This window comes from Leptodactylus fuscus, chromosome 8, assembly GCF_031893055.1.
Source record: "Leptodactylus fuscus isolate aLepFus1 chromosome 8, aLepFus1.hap2, whole genome shotgun sequence".
In the NCBI taxonomy this organism is placed as follows: Eukaryota; Metazoa; Chordata; class Amphibia; order Anura; family Leptodactylidae; genus Leptodactylus; species Leptodactylus fuscus.
The window spans coordinates 11,937,241-11,960,236 of record NC_134272.1 but is presented as its reverse complement, the minus strand read 5'-3'; the positions used below and the strand labels follow the sequence as shown (position 1 = coordinate 11,960,236).

At 46.6% G+C, this 22,996-nt stretch overlaps 1 protein-coding gene across 2 annotated transcripts; it reads left to right on the top strand.

Annotated features, from left to right (window-relative positions):
• Nucleotides 1-1,389: 1,389 nt before the first annotated feature.
• AQP8 (aquaporin 8) lies at nt 1,390-19,989 on the top strand. Of its 2 annotated transcripts, none has more exons than XM_075284103.1 (6): nt 1,390-1,466; nt 13,060-13,318; nt 15,420-15,546; nt 15,931-16,145; nt 16,496-16,630; nt 17,868-19,989. In XM_075284103.1, exons 1-6 carry the CDS (start codon nt 1,457-1,459, stop codon nt 17,908-17,910), a joined length of 789 nt encoding a protein of 262 aa, XP_075140204.1. In that variant the 5' UTR covers nt 1,390-1,456; the 3' UTR covers nt 17,911-19,989. The 2 variants fall into 2 exon arrangements, with proteins under 2 accessions (XP_075140204.1, XP_075140205.1); XM_075284104.1 differs by lacking the exon at nt 1,390-1,466 and adding an exon at nt 10,131-10,206.
• The last annotated feature ends 3,007 nt before the right edge of the window (nt 19,990-22,996 follow it).

The window sequence follows — 22,996 nt, the reverse complement described above, 5'->3', positions numbered from 1 at the left end:
AATGGGGTGTCCTCCTATCCCTGTACTCCCCCTCACCTTGTGTAATGGGGGTGTCCTCCTATCCCTGTACTCCCCCTCACCTTGTGTGATGGGGTGTCCTCCTATCCCTGTACTCCCCCTCACCTTGTGTGATGGGGTGTCCTCCTATCCCTCTACTCCCCCTCACCTTGTTTAATGGGGTGTCCTCCTATCCCTGTACTCCCCCTCACCTTGTGTAATGGGGGGTCCTCCTATCCCTGTACTCCCCCTCACCTTGTGTAATGGGGTGTCCTCCTATCCCTGTACTCCCCCTCACCTTGTTTAATGGGGTGTCCTCCTATTCCTGTACTCCCCCTCACCTTGTGTAATGGGGGGTCCTCCTATCCCTGTACTCCCCCTCGCCTTGTGTAATGGGGTGTCCTCCTATCCCTGTACTCCTCCTCGCCTTGTGTAATGGGGTGTCCTCCTATCCCTGTACTCCCCCTCGCCTTGTGTAATGGGGTGTCCTCCTATCCCTGTACTCCCCCTCACCTTGTTTAATGGGGTGTCCTCCTATTCCTGTACTCCCCCTCACCTTGTGTAATGGGGGGTCCTCCTATCCCTGTACTCCCCCTCGCCTTGTGTAATGGGGTGTCCTCCTATCCCTGTACTCCTCCTCGCCTTGTGTAATGGGGTGTCCTCCTATCCCTGTACTCCCCCTCGCCTTGTGTAATGGGGTGTCCTCCTATCCCTGTACTCCCCCTCGCCTTGTGTAATGGGGTGTCCTCCTATCCCTGTACTCCCCCTCACCTTGTGTAATGGGGTGTCCTCCTATCCCTGTACTCCCCCTCACCTTGTGTAATGGGGTGTCCTCCTATCCCTGTACTCCCCCTCACCTTGTGTAATGGGGTGTCCTCCTATCCCTGTACTCCCCCTCACCTTGTGTAATGGGGTGTCCTCCTATCCCTGTACTATGTCCATGTCTCCCACCAGAGCATACTAAAAGGGCTCGTCTAACCTGAAACCTCACAACTAATTCTATACTCACGTCTGTGCCCTAAAATTGTGACAGTGATGGTGCCCGGCGGACCTCAATGACCATAATGGGATTTATTGATGTGTTCAAATTTTCAGCAATTTTTGTCGATCGCTGCGACATCTCATTGATACATTGTAGGACAATTTTTTATTTTTGCAAGTACAATTTTTGAAAATTTGCGTCCCGCGATACGCCACGGCCTGATCCACGTGTGCTGTGTTAGTCGTGTGTCGCTCGTCCCAGTGACCTGTGTCTCTCAGGTGACACCAAGATGAACTGTTTGGTTAAGCACAGTACTCGGGATTATCTGCAAATGAGCTTGTCACGTCACCTCGCTCCCTCCATCCAGCCCTGATACAAGCAAGCATAAAGATCCGCTGCAGAACCGGGACCCCAGAATCCGCCATGTTCTGCCATCAGTGACCATCTGCAGCGTCCTAGAGAGCATCTTACCAAGGGATGGACACAGGTAAGGAGGTGCGGAGGAAACGGGCATGGAGGTGCAGAGAGATGCCACTTCTTATGGATTGTACAGAGCTGCCCTTGGCTAAAGTCGTGGCTAGGCTCTAGTCCGTTTGCTGCCATAGTCTTGTATGTTATAGGATTTGCCTCTGCGTTGTGCTGATGGATAGATCTATTTCTCATACGACCGCCCCTTTAAGGAGCAGGTGATGGTTTGGAATGTTCGATAATCTTGAATCTGTTCTAGAATTTCTTTATTATTAGGTGCAGAATGTTTTGTTTGCCTCCTCGACAACCCTTTATCCATGTGTAGGTGACACAACCCTCCTGTTATCAGAAACCCTTCTACTCGCCCATAACAGGTAGAATAGTCTCAGTATGGAGCGTTGCCACAGGCTAGTCGGAGTGATAGCACATCTGGAGAGTTTAGGATGTGGCCCAGTTGGACGTTGGTCAATAAAAACATGGCAAAAAGAAACCACTTTGGGCAAACACTTCCAGAATGACGTCCCTGGAAACTTGGCAATGTAATATCTGGGAGATAATCAGCTTATTTCGCCGGCAGCCCTTGTGTTCGGGCCGGGCGCTCCCCTCCGCTGTGTTTACCGCTCCCTCTTGGCACGCCGTCTCCAATGTACAGACATCTGGGGTTGTCTTTCAAGGTTATCTCCGAAACGTGATTTTCCGCACACTCATGACTAGACTGCATCACTTCCCATAGTCCATGCGCCAGCTTCCAGAACCTTCCATTACAATGGACAAATGTCACCATGTGCCAGCAGGACCTGGGCGGGCGGAAAACGGTCGCTCCGACGTCATCCTATCCATCATTACCTTTACCATAGACTGATAAGTGGCCTAATCGTGGCCTCTGTTAGCTCTTACTCACTTGGTCATCTGATATCCATTTGTTACTTGTAACCATCTTATCTAATCCCGTATGTTCGTCCGCTCTGGACCGGTCAGTTTATACAGTTGGCACCGAAGCTATAGACAGGGCTGGATGAGTGCACTAAGATTGTAGTGATGCCTTTGTCATACCTGTCTGTCTGGCTTCTATGGGCAATGTCGGACTGGCCCACTGGAGTACCAGAGGAACCTTCGGGGGCCACAGCTCTAGCAGAAGACACCCAAATTTGTAGGGTCTGTTTCTTAGGGTTGTTGGAGGGTGCTTTATACCGCAGCTCAGAGACAGGACTGTAACCTGGAATGATCCTTTACTATCTTATTACACACAAGCGCCATCCTGCAACTTTTACTCATTGCATCATTTTCCTTCCTTATTTCCGCCTTAGCCGGCCACATCTTTTTGGATTGGGTTAAATTTTCCATTCTGCTTATTGGAATTATTTTGTCCTTGTGGACTTGGCTGTCTCCATCCCTTATAATCTTATATATAGGAGAATAAAGTTTATAGAGAAGTAGGTGAAGCTCATTTCCAGGACATTATTGTTCTAAATATAATAGTTTATGACACCGTCCGTCCGCATCTACATTGTCTGAGGTTCTTGCATCACCCTCATCTCTTCCAGCCTCTGCCCTCGTGATCTGCAAATAGCACAAGTGTCTATGGCCGAAATCTGGCAAGGGAGAGACCCTCTGTGTATCTAACTATACCAGGCGGGTGCGACCGAGTCAGGTTTACTGTACCTATAATAGTGCCACCATATGCACTCCCAAGGGCATAGGGGAGATATATGATATTCACCATGGGTTCCTGTATATAGGATCACAAAGAGACAAGACTGTAGCCTGGAATGGTCATTATAATCTCATTACACACAAACGCCATCCTACGACTTTTACTCATTGCATCATTTTCCTTCCCATCCAGGTCCTTGGTTATCGTTACACTTTTTTGGGGTTACAAGGATTGTTAGGTGATATAAGCCCCTTGCCTAAGTTTGGTGTTAGCCCATTGAAAGAGGGTTCCCGTTCTGGGGGACACAGTGAAGCCAAATGAGCCATCTAATGGCGGCCATATTGCTTTTCCATAGAAGCCTATTGCGAATATTGGATATCATTTTGGACGTCTTGAGGATGGGACCATGTAGCATAGAAGAGCCCTAGGGGACAGGAGACGGAGCAGAGAGCACTACCTGCATGCACTTTTACACAGCAGTGATAAGAGCCACAATAAATAGCTGTTTTATTACCGCCACATAAAGTCCTATCATTTTACACTAAGACAATAAAAACAAATGCTATTGGGAAAGTTAAAAGAATGTACAGATCTGTGGTGTGACCGCCCTATGTAGTCGGCCAGACTGATGCCCTACTGGACTGACCGTGCTCTACGTACATTGCAGAGAGGGGGCACCATGATGAAAATCAAACTGGGCCCCTCGCCTTGTCACCACAAGAGAGAACAACTGCCCCCTTTCCATGACCATTGGGCAAAGTCTGCACCCCCTTGTGCAATTCCTCTAGTAGAGGAATCCTGAACATGTTCTTACCACCCACCAAACATGGCTGGGGTGGATGGGACCAAACATGGCTGAGGTGGATGGATGCCCATCAGATTCATCAAGAAAAATTGCCAAAATTTTGGAGTAATTTGTACCAAAACAAAAGTCTTACATTCTGTGCGCCATATTTATCAAGAGGCTTTTAAAACTTGTATAACAAAAGGGTGTGTGGCTTATTGGAAATGGGTGTGGTTTCACAAAAGGGGCATGGCTAAATTTGCATAATCATGGTAGCGCTTTCTAACTTTTAGTTGGTGTTAATCACTCTGCCCCATTGTGGTCTGTCTAGCGCAGATCCTCATGGGATGAAGAACACCCATGACTTGCTCCGCCCCCGAGGAACTGACTTGACATTACCATGTATGAGACTTCTCCGGAGCGCTCCTATAACATGTCTTGCCCTACACACTAAGGTAGTCAAGTAACAAGGTAAAAGGGGGCGCTATAATAGTCAAAGGACACATGCAATAAGTAATATAGAAATATCATATAAAAAGAATACAACTTCCTTATGTTACATTTATACGGCACTTCCCACATTATATGAGAATTTTTTCCACTGTACGGCGTCCCTGTTGGCTTTATCTCCCCCGACACACTGCTGGCATTGTATTTTGCTATCTTGGCGTCAAATATATTTACTTTCAGTCCATTTCCTTGGCGTCTGCCCGGTCTCACACCTCAACTGTACATCTATAAAATCTAGAAGAATGTATAACATGAATATTACTTTGTAATTCACATCCTTCCATAAGATACCAGGTGGCGGCACTAATAGTCATGGATGATTCCAGTATTGTATAATTGTTGGACAAAAGTTCCCATTTCCATTTCAGGGGAGTCTGTCATCAGACCCCAGCCCTGCAGATAGATAGGTTACTGTCACCAGACCCAGCATATCACCCCAGCCCTGCAGATAGATAGGTTACTGTCACCAGACCCAGCATATCACCCCAGCCCTGCAGATAGATAGGTTACTGTCACCAGACCCAGCATATCACCCCAGCCCTGCAGATAGATAGGTTACTGTCACCAGAACCAGCATATCACCCCAGCCCTGCAGATAGATAGGTTACTGTCACCAGAACCAGCATATCACCCCAGCCCTGCAGATAGATAGGTTAGTGTCACCAGAACCAGCATATCACCCCAGCCCTGCAGATAGATAGGTTAGTGTCACCAGACCCAGCATATCACCCCAGCCCTGCAGATAGATAGGTTACAGTCACCAGACCCAGTATATCACCCCAGCCTTGCAGATAGATAAGTTACTGTCACCAGGACCAGCATATCACCCCAGCCCTGCAGATAGATAGGTTACTGTCACCAGAACCAGCATATCACCCCAGTCCTGCAGATAGATAGGTTAGTGTCACCAGAACCAGCATATCACCCCAGCCCTGCAGATAGATAGGTTACTGTCACCAGAACCAGCATATCACCCCAGCCCTGCAGATAGATAAGTTACTGTCACCAGGACCAGCATATCACCCCAGCCCTGCAGATAGATAGGTTACAGTCACCAGACCCAGTATATCACCCCAGCCCTGCAGATAGATAGGTTACTGTCACCAGAACCAGCATATCACCCCAGCCCTACAGATAGATAGGTTACTATCACCAGAACCAGCATATCACCCCAGCCCTACAGATAGATAGGTTACTGTCACCAGAACCAGCATATCACCCCAGCCCTGCAGATAGATAGGTTACAGTCACCAGACCCAGTATATCACCCCAGCCTTGCAGATAGATAAGTTACTGTCACCAGGACCAGCATATCACCCCAGCCCTGCAGATAGATAGGTTACTGTCACCAGAACCAGCATATCACCCCAGTCCTGCAGATAGATAGGTTACAGTCACCAGACCCAACATATCACCCCAGCCCTGCAGATAGATAAGTTACTGTCACCAGGACCAGCATATCACCCCAGCCCTGCAGATAGATAGGTTACAGTCACCAGACCCAGTATATCACCCCAGCCCTGCAGATAGATAGGTTACTGTCACCAGAACCAGCATATCACCCCAGCCCTACAGATAGATAGGTTACTGTCACCAGAACCAGCATATCACCCCAGCCCTGCAGATAGATAGGTTACTGTCACCAGAACCAGCATATCACCCCAGCCCTGCAGATAGATAAGTTACTGTCACCAGGACCAGCATATCACCCCAGCCCTGCAGATAGATAGGTTACAGTCACCAGACCCAGTATATCACCCCAGCCCTGCAGATAGATAGGTTACTGTCACCAGAACCAGCATATCACCCCAGCCCTACAGATAGATAGGTTACTATCACCAGAACCAGCATATCACCCCAGCCCTACAGATAGATAGGTTACTGTCACCAGAACCAGCATATCACCCCAGCCCTGCAGATAGATAGGTTACAGTCACCAGACCCAGCATATCACCCCAGCCCTGCAGATAGATAAGTTACTGTCACCAGAACCAGCATATCACCCCAGTCCTGCAGATAGATAGGTTACTGTCACCAGAACCAGCATATCAGCTCTCTGCATGAGAAGACCCTGTTGGGTTACCCATATGTTCCACCCCATATATTAGAAAGTTTATGATCATCACATCCACATTTGATCACTCCTCGTAGTCCGAGCCTTCTACCGTTCTTCTCATGTTTCCCACCCAAAAGGCTTCTAGAAAGTTCTTTGACATTTCGAACATCTCAGACTTAAGCCGGGACGGATTAACATCAAGGATATACGATGTATATGGAAGTAGGTTATTGGTATTGACTGCGCAACTAAGATCATAAAGCAGGGTGGGGTAGAGTAAGTTATCTGTATAGTAGTAAGGCCGCAGACCCACACCCATTATGGAGACAGGTCAGCAAATCTTTACAGTTTTGGAAAGAAAAAATTAATGGAAGTCGCTCAAAGGACAAGAGTCGTAGAAATCGGTGAACTATATAGGAGGTGAACTACAACTCCCAGCATGGCGGACAGTGCAGAGCCACATAGTGTGTAGACCATTGGTCTATACAGTGAATGGGTTAATCCAGCGAGGACCTCGTACCAGACGGCCGCACCTCCCTTATAGCAGATTACCGGGACCCGCCACGACCAGCAGATTAAATTCTTCCAATTCCCCGTCCATTATTCCGTGTCATGGGCGGCACGTCAGATCCTACAGGGGGCAGAGTCTGCGTGATCCCATCTCCACGCACTACACAGCCGCCATTGTTCCTATAATGAAAAAACCTATAGAGGGGACTGTAGCGCCCGAGATTAACCAGTTCAGTGCTGCATTTGCTAGACAGAAGAATGTGAGCTATGAGACAAGATGTTCTTCTAGGTGTGTAAGGTGTGTGCACTTAGTGTGAAGTGCTCTCGTGGGCTGCGCCGTCTTGTGCAATACTAGAGCGATATACCGCGTGATTCCCGACGTCCCGGACATTAAATCCTATTGTAGTCCATAGACTGTATATGGGTGCTGTGCAATGGTCCTTTCCTTTATGTGTATACAGCTCCTAGGCAGACCTATGTGTCCCCATAACAATCCTGTATATTATACGTCTGCAGTCTTATACAGTCTTATACATCTATATACTGGTGCCCCATTTATCCTACCCCGTGCACCATATCGATTCAGTATTCTCGCCATCTCGTGACGCGTCGCCCCCATTGTTCTTCATCTACAATAAGTTCTCCTGCACAGAAGGAAACGCGGAACATCTTGTAAGTTTCCCGGATGAATCTGTTTACAAATATATGACAAGTCATGACTCTGCAAGTCCTGGCCGCCTCGTAAAGCGCCCTCGTGCTGTTCCTCCTGGCATGGAGACGAGTCCGGACATACGGTGTAATTTTCCACCTCGTGCCTCTCAGGAGACTCAGATTATATCCTCGCGTCTTGTGAAATCCAATGGTGAAGATCAGCCAAGGTGTCAGCGCCTTTTATTGTCCTCAGGGGTCAGGACCTATATCTATGAATGGAATTGTGAAATGGAGGGGAATGTCAGAGCAGAATTGTGAAATCTGGAAGAATGTGAAGCATTTAGTCAGATCTAGAAAGATCAGGATCCCTCTGGAAAAAGTGAATGGAGAGCGGCCATAGATTACCTAGAAGTCCACTGATATCAATGGGAAGAGTGTAATACCTCAGTTCACCTGCAGGGGTATTGGTATGTGGCTGAAGGGTGATGACCGATCCTTACGCCAGGTCATAAATTTTAGATCGACGAGGGTCTGATATCCAGGATCGCTGCCGATCAGCCATTTGGAGTACAGCTCCGTATAGTGGCAGTGCTTGGTATTGCAGCTCAGCCCCATTTACTTGAATGGGACTGAGCTGCGATCAGGCCTTGTGATTGATGAACGTGACATCACAGCATTTAGGGAGCGTTACTGCAGACTTCAGTGGGGTTCCTGGGTGTCAGATCCTACTGATCGTCAATTGATTTTCTGCAGCGCCACCCCAGGTGAAATAAAGCATTACACAGTTCCAATCAATGGGTCCTCCATGTAATAGATGAGGGTCCAGACCCCACCTCTAATAACCCTAATGGGGTGACTATTATTGGGTTTTCTAAACAGGACATTCCATTGTACGAGCCGTCTTCCAGGTTCCAAGATGTTTAGATCAACCAACAGGACCCACAACGTCTAATCCTACAAACCAGCATACAAGGGTCAACATATCACGTTAGATCCTTACACTACGGGTTGTTGATGGGGCTTAACTGCAATACCAAACATGACCTGTGTACAGGTGTGGTGCTGTTTTGGAAAGAAAACCTTGTTTCTTAAATCTTCTGCTCACAATGGCTTGCTGCAGCAGGTGCAATGTCATGACATCAGTATATCATGCCTACCTTAATGCAAGATGTTGGCACAGCAATAGATAGATTTGAAGCCAGGACATAGTGTCCACCCCGGGCTCCACCAAAAATCCAGGACTGTCCTGTTGAATCTTGGACAGTTAGAAGGTATGCTATATGCACTGGTAGGATGTGCAGGTGTAAGCAATACAAGAGCAAGTGCTGGTGCAGCTATGGGGGATGCCAAGGTGCACTGAATCCATCCGAAACATCCACAGTGCATACTAAGCCCTGCCCCAAATTGGATGGCCCTCTTGGTTTAGGGGTGGACCCAGATGATCAGGGATGGACGTGGTTAAAGGTAGGACATATGTTGGTAAGTATAACAGTGACAATCGCTTTATAGAATGGATGCTATGGCCCATAGATAGGAGCCCCCTCTATGATATCTGTGTCACCTAATAGCCTAAAGCAGACGGCCCCTTTAAGGACACCAACTCATGATGCGCCATAACATATATATATATATATATATATATATATATATATATATATATATATATCATCAATGGGATTGAGATCTGGAGGATCTGAAGGCCAAGTCATCACCTTCTACTCTGTGTCATGTTCCTCAAACCATTCCTGAATATTTGCAATGTGGTAGGTGAATTATCCCATCGCGTGGCCCACTTGTCCAGGGGGGCCTGGTCTGTACAGGGTTTAGGTAGGTGGTCCGTATCACAGTAAAGTCCACATTATGCCAGAACCCAATGACCCCAGCAGAACATCTCCCAGACCATCACACTTGTCTGCCCCTGGTACATCGCGGGTAAGTGAACCACATCTCCTCACTCCAGGCCATCTTCTTCTTCTTCCACCAGTCCATGGTCCAGTTCTGATGCCCACCTGCCCTTTGTAGGCACTTTTGACCATGGGCCTGGGTCAGCATGGGCGCTGTGATGGTCTACAGCTACGGCTATGGCTTCTATCATAGTCAGCAGGAACTTTTTGGCTGTTCTGCAGGGACCGGCCCTCGTTCTAAAGGTTCAGTGGTCCTTCCATGGACCACTTTTGGCTGCTAACCGTATCCCATCCCTCTCCCACCACCATCTAGTCAGCGCTCTTCCCGCCACGTATCTTGCCTCTTATCGGGGGTCTCACGGCTTCTCCCTTATCTTTCTGCCCCGGACTACAAGGCAAAGTCTGCACACCTTGAGTACATTGCACTCGTGCTGCAGGTGTATTGTCAGGGTGATGTCGGAGGGCGGCCGCTCCATTTACCTTCTTGGCAGAGAAGATTATTGACTGAGGAATGACTGAGATAAGAGCACATTAGAGAGACCTGTGATTGGTCGCCGCCGGCCCCGCACTTGCATTTTTATTGCTTTTTGTGAGGAGAGTTCAGTACTTGAGAGAACGTCCTCACCGGGAGTCAGTCTAAGAGGCGAATACAATCCTAGTGACACCAACCACTGCCAGCCGGGCATCGCGGTAAGTCCACTTAGAAAACGCAGCACCGTATACCATGTTACTGATGAACCTTAGAAACTTTTTTGTGTTACTTTTTTAAGTTTTATGCTACTTTATAAATGTTTTTCTCATTTTCTGCCATTTTACAAATTTTTTGGTTTGATACTTTGTTACAGAATTTTTGTTACCTTTTATACCTTTTTATGTAGTTTAAGTTTTATTCTTTTTCAATAAGTTTTTTTTACCTTTTATACTTTTTTAAAAATAGATTTTATACCTTTGTATAGATTTGTGTACCTTTTATACTTTTTTAGATTTTTTTTTTTTTTTTTACTTTTTATAATTTTTTTTACGATTTAGAATTTTTAGATCATTTGGGAAAATTTTGGCACTTTTGTTGCAACAGATATAAGGGCTTGTGAGCCCCCTATTACTGGCCATCTGAGGGTCCAATCACACTGAGTTTTTTTGGCAAAATCCGCTTCAGGAATGTGGTTTTTGGAGCGTTTTTTTGAGGCTTTTTTAGGTTTTTAGACCTTAAACATTCAGGAATGACCACATTTGCCTCAAAATTCACAATTCTAGGTTGGATTTAGAGGAAGCTGAATTTTATTGAATACATTGGTTCATATAATGTAACTGTACAATGAATATATAATGGCTTTCCCCTCTGTTATTCTTCATTGGAAACCATCAACAAGCTGGTGTATGTTTTTCCTTTACACGGATATCCTACTTATATGGACTTTTAGTCCTACCATACCCGGCACATCCAAATACGATTCCTTGACAGATCCTCCGACACCTCCAATCCCCCCAAATAGGGGTCATTGATAGATCTTTAACACCTTCTCTAACCCTAAGCATCAGGTTTTCAGAATTTCTTCATGTTCACGAGCCTGTGAATCCCCACAAGCCATAATAAGATCCACTACCAGCCTGCTTGCTGACGGTTTCCAAAGTAGACAAACTGAAAAATCACTGTATATTGGGGGTCCAAGCGGCAGGACGGACACCTTCCCTTTAAGAAGCACCCCCTTATAGATACATGTCCTGCTGATGTGAATAATAAGCCCCCCCTCCGACTATAGAGGATACGTCGGAGTCTCTGGAGCGTTCACCTGTCATTATCTTTAGATTCCAGTCATTATATTTATGGAGAAGATTGTGGCCATTACAGAAGTATAGAGACCGATATTAATGTAATATAGATAATTGCCCCTATATTTATGGGGGGGGGGGGTCATCAGGCTGAGTTGGGGTTAGGAATAGGACACGCAACGAAAAAAACGAGATCTGACAGTCGCTGAATTGACATGCGGCAGATTGTCATGGTCCTATTCATGCTAATACGTGTGACTCCGTTGTCCGTTTTGTCATGGTAGTCAGACTCAGACTAGCAGAAGAGATCGACTCTCGAAAAGTATAAACTTCATTATAGATAAGGGGAGATATCAAAGGTCATTCATCTGCGCTCCTTGGACCTTCAGATATGGGGTGAGAGAGATTCATCTCCATAGAGCCCAGTACATAAACCACTGACTGGTGGTCCCTTATAACATAGGGTTACGACAATGGCATATAGGGGGCGCCATTGCTTCTGCACTATCCCCTCCCCCACATAGGTCAATGATAGAAAGGAGGACCAAACATGTACAAGAATTACACAAGTTCTGCAATACCTCATTTCTCCTGTGGGAGTGCTGCAGAGAAACGGAACACCCTGCCAAGTTCCGCCACCTGGGGGTGTTAGCAGCAGAACTTTCTGTAACAGTGGAGACATTGTACCTCTGAGCGTGAGCTGTTCCGGGCTGTGTACATACGGCGTAGGAGTTATTAATAGCTCCCCAATTCCATAGATAAAGCCGCTTACCGAAAGGGGGTCACCTTGGGAAAATTTGTCTACCCATTGCAAACAATGGCTGAAAAAGCGAGCACTTGTGTGTGAACAGCGCACTATATCTTATCGTCTACTTCCTTTTGTCTTCCTTCCAATGACAACTTCAGTCAAGCTTTTAGGATCCGTTCCAAAGACCGCGACTGTAATTTCCTATAACATGCTCCCGCCATGGAACGTTAGATGTACGCACGTGGACAAAGACAATTGTCAATAAAAGTCTCTCAGTTTTGTGTATACAGCGCTCTTGTGGACTAATATGTCTCCCTGGCCACAGACTACTAACAATCCCTACGTAGTCTGACACCGGAACCCTCGGCCTCCCCCGTTATATGTATACAGCTCCTATGCAGTCCTATGTTTTTTCATGGTTACAGACTACAAATTTACCCTACGTAGTCTGACACTGAAACCCTCAGCCTCCCCCGTTATATGTATACAGCTCCTATGCAGTCCTATGTGTCTTCATGGTTACAGACTACAAACATACCCTAGGAAGTTTGATTACTCTCGACCTCCCCCGTTATTTGTATACAGCTCCTATGCAGTCCTATGTGTTTCCATAATTACAAGCCAATGATCAAGCTGCATTCTTGTGCAGCTTGATAGTTTGCTTGTAGTCTGTAACAATGGAGACATAGGCTTACAGAGGAGCTGTATACACATAACGGGGGAGGCAGAGAGTAATCCATGGTTTCAGTGTCAGACTACGTAGGGTTTGTTTGTAGTCTGTAACCATGAAGACACATAGGGCTGCATAGGAGCTGTATACACCTAACGGTAGGCGTTGTTTCAATCTCGTCTCATTACAGAGTTGTTATATTTCTTGAGGGGGCATTGGAATAATGTACTAATGGTTGCAAAAGTCTACACACCCTAGATAGCCAAGCATAACATGCGGCCTACTAATCTCTTCTGTAAGTCCTTTGCCTTCACTTTGCCATCTGTACTGACCCAATATCGCCCTCTTGTTCCAGATTCAGCCATGACAGACGCAGAATTGGGCAACATGACCTTCAAAGAAATGGAAGTCATCGCACCCGAGAAGGTGCAGAAACCCCACTGGTACGAGGTGTATGTGCAGCCGTGTTTGGCGGAGCTGTTGGGCACCGCTCTCTTTGTGTTTGCCGGGTGTCTTTCCGTCATAGAGAATTCGCGCGACACCGGAAGCCTCCAGCCCGCTCTGGCCCATGGACTTGCCCTTGGACTAACCATTGCTATCCTTGGTGGCATCAGGTAAATATACCACGTCTTGTGTCATGGCTGCCGCGTATCTGACTGACCCCGTCTATTTGCCCAGTGTCTTATTTGGTTGGGCTAAGAACCTGTGTTAGAGAATAATGCGGATTATTTACTTGGCGTGTTTACACCGGAGGTATTGGATTATGTGGTTAGATAAGATGGCAGGACCTGAAGATTAACCACAAGGAGAGATAAGCGGCAGCTGCGTGCCCAAGATCAGAGGTGGCAAATGTGAGCCCAGACTGTCATGGAGGCGCAGCATATTGTCAGAACTATGGGATCAGGACAATGGCACGGCAATGGGAGAACAGGGCAAAGACACCGATAATGGGGCATACGAGAGAGATACCAATAATGGGGCACAGGAGAAATAGATGGATAATTAGGCACAGGCGAAAGACACCGATAATGGGGCACAGGGGAAAGAGACGGATAATGGGGCACAGGGGAAAGACACTGATAATGGGGCACAGGGGAAAGAGACGGATAATGGGGCACAGGGGAAAGACACCGATAATGGGGCACAGGGGAAAGAGACGGATAATGGGGCACAGGGGAAAGACACCGATAATGGGGCACAGGACAGAGACACCAATAATGGGGCACAGGGGAAAGACACCGATAATGGGATCAGGACAATGGCACAGCAATGGGAGAATAGGACAAAGACACCGATAATGGGGCACAGGGGAAAGACACTGATAATGGGGCACAGGGGAAAGACACTGATAATGGGGCACAGGGGAAAGAGACGGATAATGGGGCACAGGACAAAGATACTGATAATGGGGCACAGGGGAAAGACACCGATAATGGGGCACAGGGGAAATAGACGGATAATGGGGCGCAGGGGAAAGAGACGGATAATGGAGCACAGGACAAAGACACCGATAATGGGGCACAGGATAAAGACACTGATAATGGGGCGTAGGACAAAGACACCGATAATGGGGCACACAAGAGAGACACCAATAATGGGGCACAGGACAAAGACACCGATAATGGGGCACACGAGAGAGACACCAATAATGGGGCACAGGACAAAGACACTGATAATGAGGCACAGGGGAAAGATACTGATAATAGGGCACAGGATAAAGACACTGATAATGGGGCACAGGACAAAGACACTGATAATGGGGCACAGGGGAAAGACACTGATAATGGGGCACAGGGGAAAGAGACGGATAATGGGGCACAGGATAAAGACACCAATAATGGGGCACAGGATAAAGACACTGATAATGGGGCACAGGGGAAAGACACCGATAATGGGGCACAGGATAAAGACACCGATAATGGGGCACAGGGGAAAGACACCGACAATGGGGCACAGGGGAAAGACACCGACAATGGGGCACAGGGAAAAAAGACAGATAATGGGGCACAGGACAAAGACACCGATAATGGGGCGCAGGGGAAAGACACCGATAATGGGGCACAGGGGAAAGACACCGATAATGGGGCACAGGGAAAAGATACTGATAATGGGGCACAGGGGAAAGACACCGATAATGGGGCACAGGGGAAAGACACCGATAATGGGGCACAGGACAAAGACACCGATAATAGGGCACAGGATAATGACACCCTGACACTTGGGGTACAGAACAATGACACGCTGACATGGTATGAGCGGCCCTATGACTATATGACTGTTGCGCCTCCTGTCACTGGTAATATACAGCTATATCTGCCTAACCATTAACTGCCATGTAAAGACTGAAAAATAAACTGTTATGGCTGAGCGTCTTCTCCGAGATAAGAAGTCACAATATCATCTCCTATCTAGTCACCTATTACTATGTAGCTGCAGTCTGTACACATCTCTCTCATATTATCTGCTTTGTCCACTTGGTGGCGATGTTGTACACAGTATCACTACCAGGTATACAGACTATATACTACCGTGAGATTTCAGGGCACCTTTTTTGGGGTATGTATGCCCTCTCCTCACTACACTGTGCCCCCTTCACTGTCCATGCCGGGGCTATTGGGTGGGGGGTCTCTGGGTACGTTTCTCTATGACCTTTCCTGATTATAATATTATTTAACTCTTTCCTATGATCGATCATTTATCTCATATTTGTTTCAGCGGCGGACATTTTAACCCTGCGGTGTCCCTGGGCGCCTTTATCATTGGCGGTCTCAACGTCATACTGGTTGTGCCATATTGGATTTGCCAGCTCTGCGGAGGGATGATCGGAGCCGCGCTCGCCAAGGTATAACAAGACGTATGAACTTGGGGCGATACTCTCGTCTAGTAACAGCAGACATTAAAGGGGAGAACTGTATAAACCGCCATATTAAGTTTCCCTTTATAGATTGTGTGTTCTACTCTAGTCATAGCCAAAGCTGCATTTATAAATGAGCTTTTGGACATAGGATAGGGGAGATCGTTCCCAATTCCTTGCTGACTTTTATTAGGTAAATCATCTATCTATCTGCCAGGCGAGATCGATACGCTGGTTCTGGTGACCGTCCCTTTAAATTTTGAATGCAGCTTTGACTGCAACTGGAGTAGAGAAAGAGAGGACTATGTGTGCTGGATATGAATTATCGTGAGACATCTCTCCAGTTCTCTTACCTGTCATGTTATTTCTCAGGCCTTGACATTGGAGCCGAATTACAACAGTTCTGGTGGAGCCGCGTTCAATGTGGTGACCAGTGACAGTCAGGTTCCACGTGCCCTCGGAGCTGAAATCGTCATGACCTTCTTCTTGGTGCTCGCGGTCTGCATGGGGGCCATCAATAACAAGACGGCCTCTCCTCTCGCCCCATTCTGCATAGGCTTCACTGTGACGGTGGACATCTTGGCTGGGTAAGCTCCACCATGACCCCACTCGGCTGTGACCCTCAAAGATGGCTGACTCTAAAGACCCAGTCACTGCTGACACTCCAGGCCGAAAAACTACTCTTAAACTTCTGACATTTCCAAGGAACTTCTCCTCTTCTTCTCTCCTCCCCGATCGTCTTTTCTTATGTTCCTCTATAAGACTTCTCTTGTGCTGCCCACATTCTCTAGGATTGACTTTCCCAAAACCGTACAAGAATCAAGTCATATCTCCCTATGGGAACAGCATGAATGTTCCCGCACACACACAGCTCAGCTGCGCTCCCTACCCAGATTCCTCCCGGTTTTCACTTTTTATCTGTTTTGGTGTATTACAGAGGGGCCATCTCTGGGGCCTGCATGAACCCTGCCAGAGCCTTTGGTCCAGCCGTGGTGGCCAACTACTGGGCGTATCACTGGATATACTGGGTAGGACCCATGATCGGTGGTCTCCTAGTTGGAGGAATTATAAGGTAACTATACTTTTTGACCCAGATCTTGCTGCCCACCCCATAGTAGATTACCATCATATAGTAAACATATAATACCGCCATACCATATAAAAATACTACTCCCATACAGTGTCCAAACTATCATGGCTAAACAATGGGTACTGTGGGTTACATAAAGAAGCACTTACTGCACTAGTAAACCACCACCATACAGTAACCAAATAATGCTGCCATACAATGTTCAAATAGTACTACCATACAATACCTAAATAATATCACCGCACAGTGTCCAAGCAATATTGTCTAATCAATGGGTATTGTAGGATGCATGAGTGACCACGTAGCCTCTGGATGATACTGCATTAGTAACTACTGCCATATAGTGACCAAATAATACCGCCATACAATATTCAAATACTACTCCCATATAGTGTCCAAACTATCATGGCTAAACAATGGGTACTGTGGGTTACATAAAGAAGCACTTACTGCACTGGTAAACCACCACCATACAGTAACCAAATAATGCCGCCATACAACGTTCAAATAGTACTACCATACAATACCTAAATAATATCACCGCACAGTGTAGAAGCAATATTGTTTAATCAATGGGTATTGTAGGATGCATGGGTGACCATGTAGCCTCTGGATGATACTGCATTAGTAACTACTGCCATATAGTGACCAAATAATACCGCCATACAATATTCAAATACTACTCCCATATAGTGTCCAAACTATTATGGATAAACAATGGGCACTGTGGGTTACATGAAAAGGCACATAGCCTCTGGATGATACTGCACTAGTAAACCACCACCATACAATGACCAAATAACACTGCCATACAATGTTCAAATAGTACTATTATACAATACCTAAATAATATTACCATACAGTGTCCAAGCAATATTGTCTAATCAATGGGTGTTGTAGGCTGCATGAGTGACCACTTAGCCTCTGGATAATACCGCATTAGTACTGCCATACAGTGACCTAATAATACCGCCATACAATATTCAAATAGCACTATTATACAATACCTAAATAATATCACCGTACAGTGTCCAAGCAATATTGTCTAAACCGTAGGTGTTGCCTGCATGGGAAACCACTTCTGGATGATACAAAAATAGTAACTACCGCCATATAGTGACCAAATTATTCCACCATATAATATCCATATAATATCCATATAATACTGCCAGCCAATAACCAATAAATCCGGTAACTTTTGCTCTTATCTTTCCTTAAGGCTATTCCTCGGAGACCCCAAAATCCGCCTCTTTCTGAAGTGACGCCATACTAAGAGTCTCCCTTCCAGTTTATGGGCTCGTCCTGCACCACCAGCAGAGGGCGCTACGGAACTAGATACCTGGATTCCAAGACATGAACTTTCCCAGATGGCCAAAAGTACATGGAGAGACGAGCAGACAAGCCCCTCTCTCAGCCTGTCTACACTACCCCAATGCCAGGAGTCTAAGAGCGAGACCGATGAGACCCAGTCACTGCTGACACCCCAGGCCTAGCAGTGCCGCCACTAGGGGGAGCTCTTATGTACACTGCTCCGAGATCAGAACCTTACTAACCTCAGTTTATACAAAGCGATTCCTTTGGGCTCAAAGGATTGTGGGATTGCTTGGCCTGCTTTCTGCTCCTTGGGGCAGGCACAGCAGTATATAGCAGTATATATGTCACACAAAGCTAATGCTTATAGTAGCGCCATTACTATAGCTGTCCCCGGGCATCTTAACCACTGTGTGGTTCTTACTACATGTCCTGCGGTGTCTTTCATTTTCTGCTTTTCTTACTCCTTGTCTGCAGGGTCAGGGAAGGGTTAACTCACATCTCCAGAAACGGCAGCCCCTTATCTCCCATCAGATCCTTGTCTGGTTGGACGTTTGTCATATCTGACCTCTCAGCTGCTGCGGAACTGCATTACATATGATGCAATAGCTGGAACGACAAAAACCTTCCATACACGGTGACCACACATTAGACTGTAGGGCAGAAGGCGTCAACCTGTTGTAGAACTACAACTCCCAGCCGGCTTGGAAGTGTCCCTCACAGAGAAGGAGAACCTTAGATTAATTTTAGACCCCAGACCCCTATTAATATCAGACGCCAGATCAGATCCGTAGGTTAATATCAGACCCCAGACTGGACCTGTATATTAATATGAGACCCCAAACCAGACCCCTAGATTAACCTGAGATCCTAGACCATACCGCAAGAGTAATTCTATACCCCAGACTGGACCCTGGATTAATAACAGACCCCAGACCACAATCCTAGATTAACATGAAACCATAGACCATACACCAAGAGTAATTGTAGACCCCAGACCGGATCCCTGGATTAATAACAGACCCCAGACCGGACCCCTGGATTAATAATAGATCCCAGAACGCAATCCAAGATTAACATGAGATCCTAGACCATACTCCAAGAGTAATTCTAGACCCCAGACCAGACCTCTATATTAATACGAGACCCTAAACCAGAACCCTAAATTAACATGAGATCCTAGACCATACCCCAAGAGTTATTCTAGACCCCAGTCCGGACCCCTGGTATTAATAACAGACCCCAGACCGGACCCCTGGTATTAATAACAGACCCCAGACCGGACCCCTGGATTAATAACAGACCCCAGACCAGACCCCTAGATTAACATGAAATCCTAGACCATACCCCATGATTAATTCTAGACCCCAGACCAGACCTCTGTATCAATATGAGATCCCAAACTCCTAGAACATACCCCAAAAGTAATTCTAGATTCCAGACCCAACCCCTAAATTAATATTAGACACCAGACAAGACCCCTAGATAATTTTAGACCCCCAGATCAGACCCCTAGATTAAGCTCAGACCCCAGACCAGACCCCTTTATTAAATTAAGACCCCAGACCAGTCCCCTCTATCAGACCCTGAATTAATTTTAGGTCAATCCTCCTAAATATAATCAGTCCTCACCATGGACCAGACCCCTATATTATCATCGGACCCCAGACCCCTAAATATATTCAGACCCCAGACCACTTATAGCAAAGTCAAACCCCAAACCAGACCTTTAACTTGATTCAGACCCTCTCCCTTGGTGAAAAGTAAAGTGACCGGGTGATAATGGAGGGGCCGACCTGTATCCAGGGGATCTGTCTGCTGGGAGTTGTAGTTCTGCAGCAGCTGGAGAGTCTGATGTTGAAGGCGACTGCAATAGGGGACCATTGGGCATCACCTGCAATCTGTAAAGTATGTCATATATAAAGCTGCCAGCAGAGGGAGCCCTGTAAGAACTCCAATGAGTGAGGATTGCGGTATTACTATAATCACTATGTACATACTACAAATAAATATATATATATACATTTGTAATAAAATATACTGTAGTGTGTCTCATGGTGTCGCCAAACATCCCATATATCCATCCTTACTGGGCGCAGTATATGTGTGATAGGCCCCTATAATGGGGATCAGCTTCTCGGAAAGCCGGCTTATCCTAACCAGCAGTCAGTGTGAACAAGCAGTGCTGCAGTGTAAAGCACAGGGGCTCGGAGAAGGAGGATGAGCCTTTGACTTATGGAAGACAATGCAGAGATCATAACTATAATCTAATACAGCAGAGCTAATGTAGCGAACACTGACCCACTACCGCCCTAAATGATATCTCTAGCTACAGGATGCAAAATCTATCAGGGGGGCAGCACCTGCCAAGTGTCATATATCATGGGGGTGACCATTAAGGATATGAATATGTCATCTCAGTATATCACCCCAGCCCTGCAGATAGATAGGTTACTGTCACCAGAACCAGCATATCACCCCAGCCCTGCAGATAGATAGGTTACTGTCACCACAACCAGCATATCACCCCAGTCCTGCAGATAGATAGGTTATAGTCACCAGAACCAGTATATCACCCCAGCCCTGCAGATAGATAGGTTACTGTCACCAGAACCAGCATATCACCCCAGCCCTGCAGATAGATAGGTTACTGTCACCAGAACCAGCATATCACCCCAGTCCTGCAGATAGATAGGTTACTGTCACCAGAACCAGCATATCACCCCAGCTATACAGGTAGATAGGTTACTGTCACCAGACCCATCATATCACCCCAGCCCTGCAGATAGATAGGTTACTGTCACCAGACCCATCATATCACCCCAGCCCTGCAGATAGATAGGTTACTGTCACCAGACCCATCATATCACCCCAGCCCTGCAGATAGATAGGTTACTGTCACCAGACCCATCATATCACCCCAGCCCTGCAGATAGATAGGTTACTGTCACCAGAACCAGCATATCACCCCAGCCCTGCAGATAGATAGGTTACTGTCACCAGAACCAGTATATCACCCCAGTCCTGCAGTTAGATAGGTTACTGTCACCAGAACCAGCATATCATACCAGCCCTGCAGATAGATAGGTTACTGTCACCAGAACCAGTATATCACCCCAGTCCTGCAGTTAGATAGGTTACAGTCACCAGAACCAGTATATCACCCCAGCCCTGCAGATAGATAGGTTACTGTCACCAGACCCAGCATATCACCCCAGTCCTGGAGATAGATAGGTTACTGTCACCGGACCCCAGTATATCACCCCAGCCCTGCAGATAGATAGGTTACTGTCACCAGAACCAGCATATCACCCCAGCCCTGCAGATAGATAGGTTGCTGTCACCAGAACCAGCATATCACCCCAGCCCTGCAGATAGATAGGTTACTGTCACCAGAACCAGCATATCACCCCAGCCCTGCAGATAGATAGGTTACTGTCACCAGAACCAGTATATCACCCCAGCCCTGCAGATAGATAGGTTACTGTCACCAGAACCAGTATATCACCCCAGCCCTGCAGATAGATAGGTTACTGTCACCAAAACCAGCATATCACCCCAGCCCTGCAGATAGATAGGTTACGATCTGGGTTTCGTACCCCAACCCTATGGATAGGTCATCAGTATCAACTACCTTCAGGTAGTGGACAACCCTTTGTAGTCAGGGATATAAGCAAGCACCAGGTAGGGTATTTTAGGGAGGTATTGACTTATGGAGACCAGTGAAACTACAAGTCCCAGCAAAGTCATACATTTTAGATGCAGTGGTCACCAACCTTTGGCTTTCCAGCTATGACAATACTACCATCCCCAGTAGGTCAGGCAGCCTCTATTTCTCATGGCCTACTGGGAGTTGTACTTTGGCCATAGGTTGGACTCCAGTGACATAACATCAGGGGTTTAGTAGTAAATCTCCCCGGCTCTTGGCAGTGGGCGCAGTTAATACCCAGATCAGGGTGGCAGCTGCGGCGGTGTGAGGGTACAGCGGCGCCCTCCACATGATGAGGTCACGCCAGTGCACTAGACTGCAGGCACCCTGAAGCCACAGACAATAAAGCATCCACATTTAGCGTGTCCTCCACCCTCTCCCCTCCTCGCCTCTGGGTCCCTCCAGTGCTCCATACAGCAGATTGTACATTACTCTAAGTGCAATGCAGGCCAGATACATTCTCTGAATTCAGACGCTCAAAAAAAAAATTCAATTCTGTCAAATGTGAGAAGGAAAGCAATACAGCTAATGTGTTCTCTGAGCGATGAGTAAAATGCTGACAAGATGCTCTGAGGGAGACGAGCCGACTGCTGCGGAAAATGAAAAGGAGAGCGGCCATCAAATACGCAGAAGAAAGGTGTGAACATGTTGTAACCGGAGCTGGAAATGAGATTAAAGGGGAACTCCACCTTATATCAGAAATGCCTGCCTTGGATTTGGCCAGAAACCTGCAAGTGTGCATTGAGATTGTGTGTGAGCTGTCATGTGGACGTTCTTACTCTGCTGCGGATTTGAGGGCCTCGGACTATCGTGGGTGTCATTAGTCCATAATGTGACATAATGATGTCACAGTATAGAGATAATACATACAGTGATGTCACAGTACAGAGATAATACACACAGTGATGTCACAGTACAGAGATAATACACACAGTGATGTCACAGTACAGGGATAATACACACAGTGATGTCACAGTACGGGATAATACACACAGTGATGTCACAGTACAGAGATAATACACACAGTGATGTCACAGTACAGAGATAATACACACAGTGATGTCACAGTACAGGGATAATACACACAGTGATGTCACAGTACGGGATAATACACACAGTGATGTCACAGTACAGGATAATACACACAGTGATGCCACAGTACAGGATAATACACACAGTGATGTCACAGTGCAGGATAATACACACAGTGATGTCACAGTACAGAGATAATACACACAGTGATGTCACAGTACAGAGATAATACACACAGTGATGTCACAGTACAGGGATAATACACACAGTGATGTCACAGTACGGGATAATACACA

What these genes read in the sequence shown, in the direction of transcription:
- AQP8 (XM_075284103.1), top strand. An exon ending in GCTATCCTTGGTGGCATCAG is followed by an intron (nt 13,319 to 15,419) that starts GTAAATATACCA and finishes TATTTGTTTCAG; the next exon opens with CGGCGGACATTTTAACCCTG. An exon ending in TCGGAGCCGCGCTCGCCAAG is followed by an intron (nt 15,547 to 15,930) that starts GTATAACAAGAC and finishes GTTATTTCTCAG; the next exon opens with GCCTTGACATTGGAGCCGAA.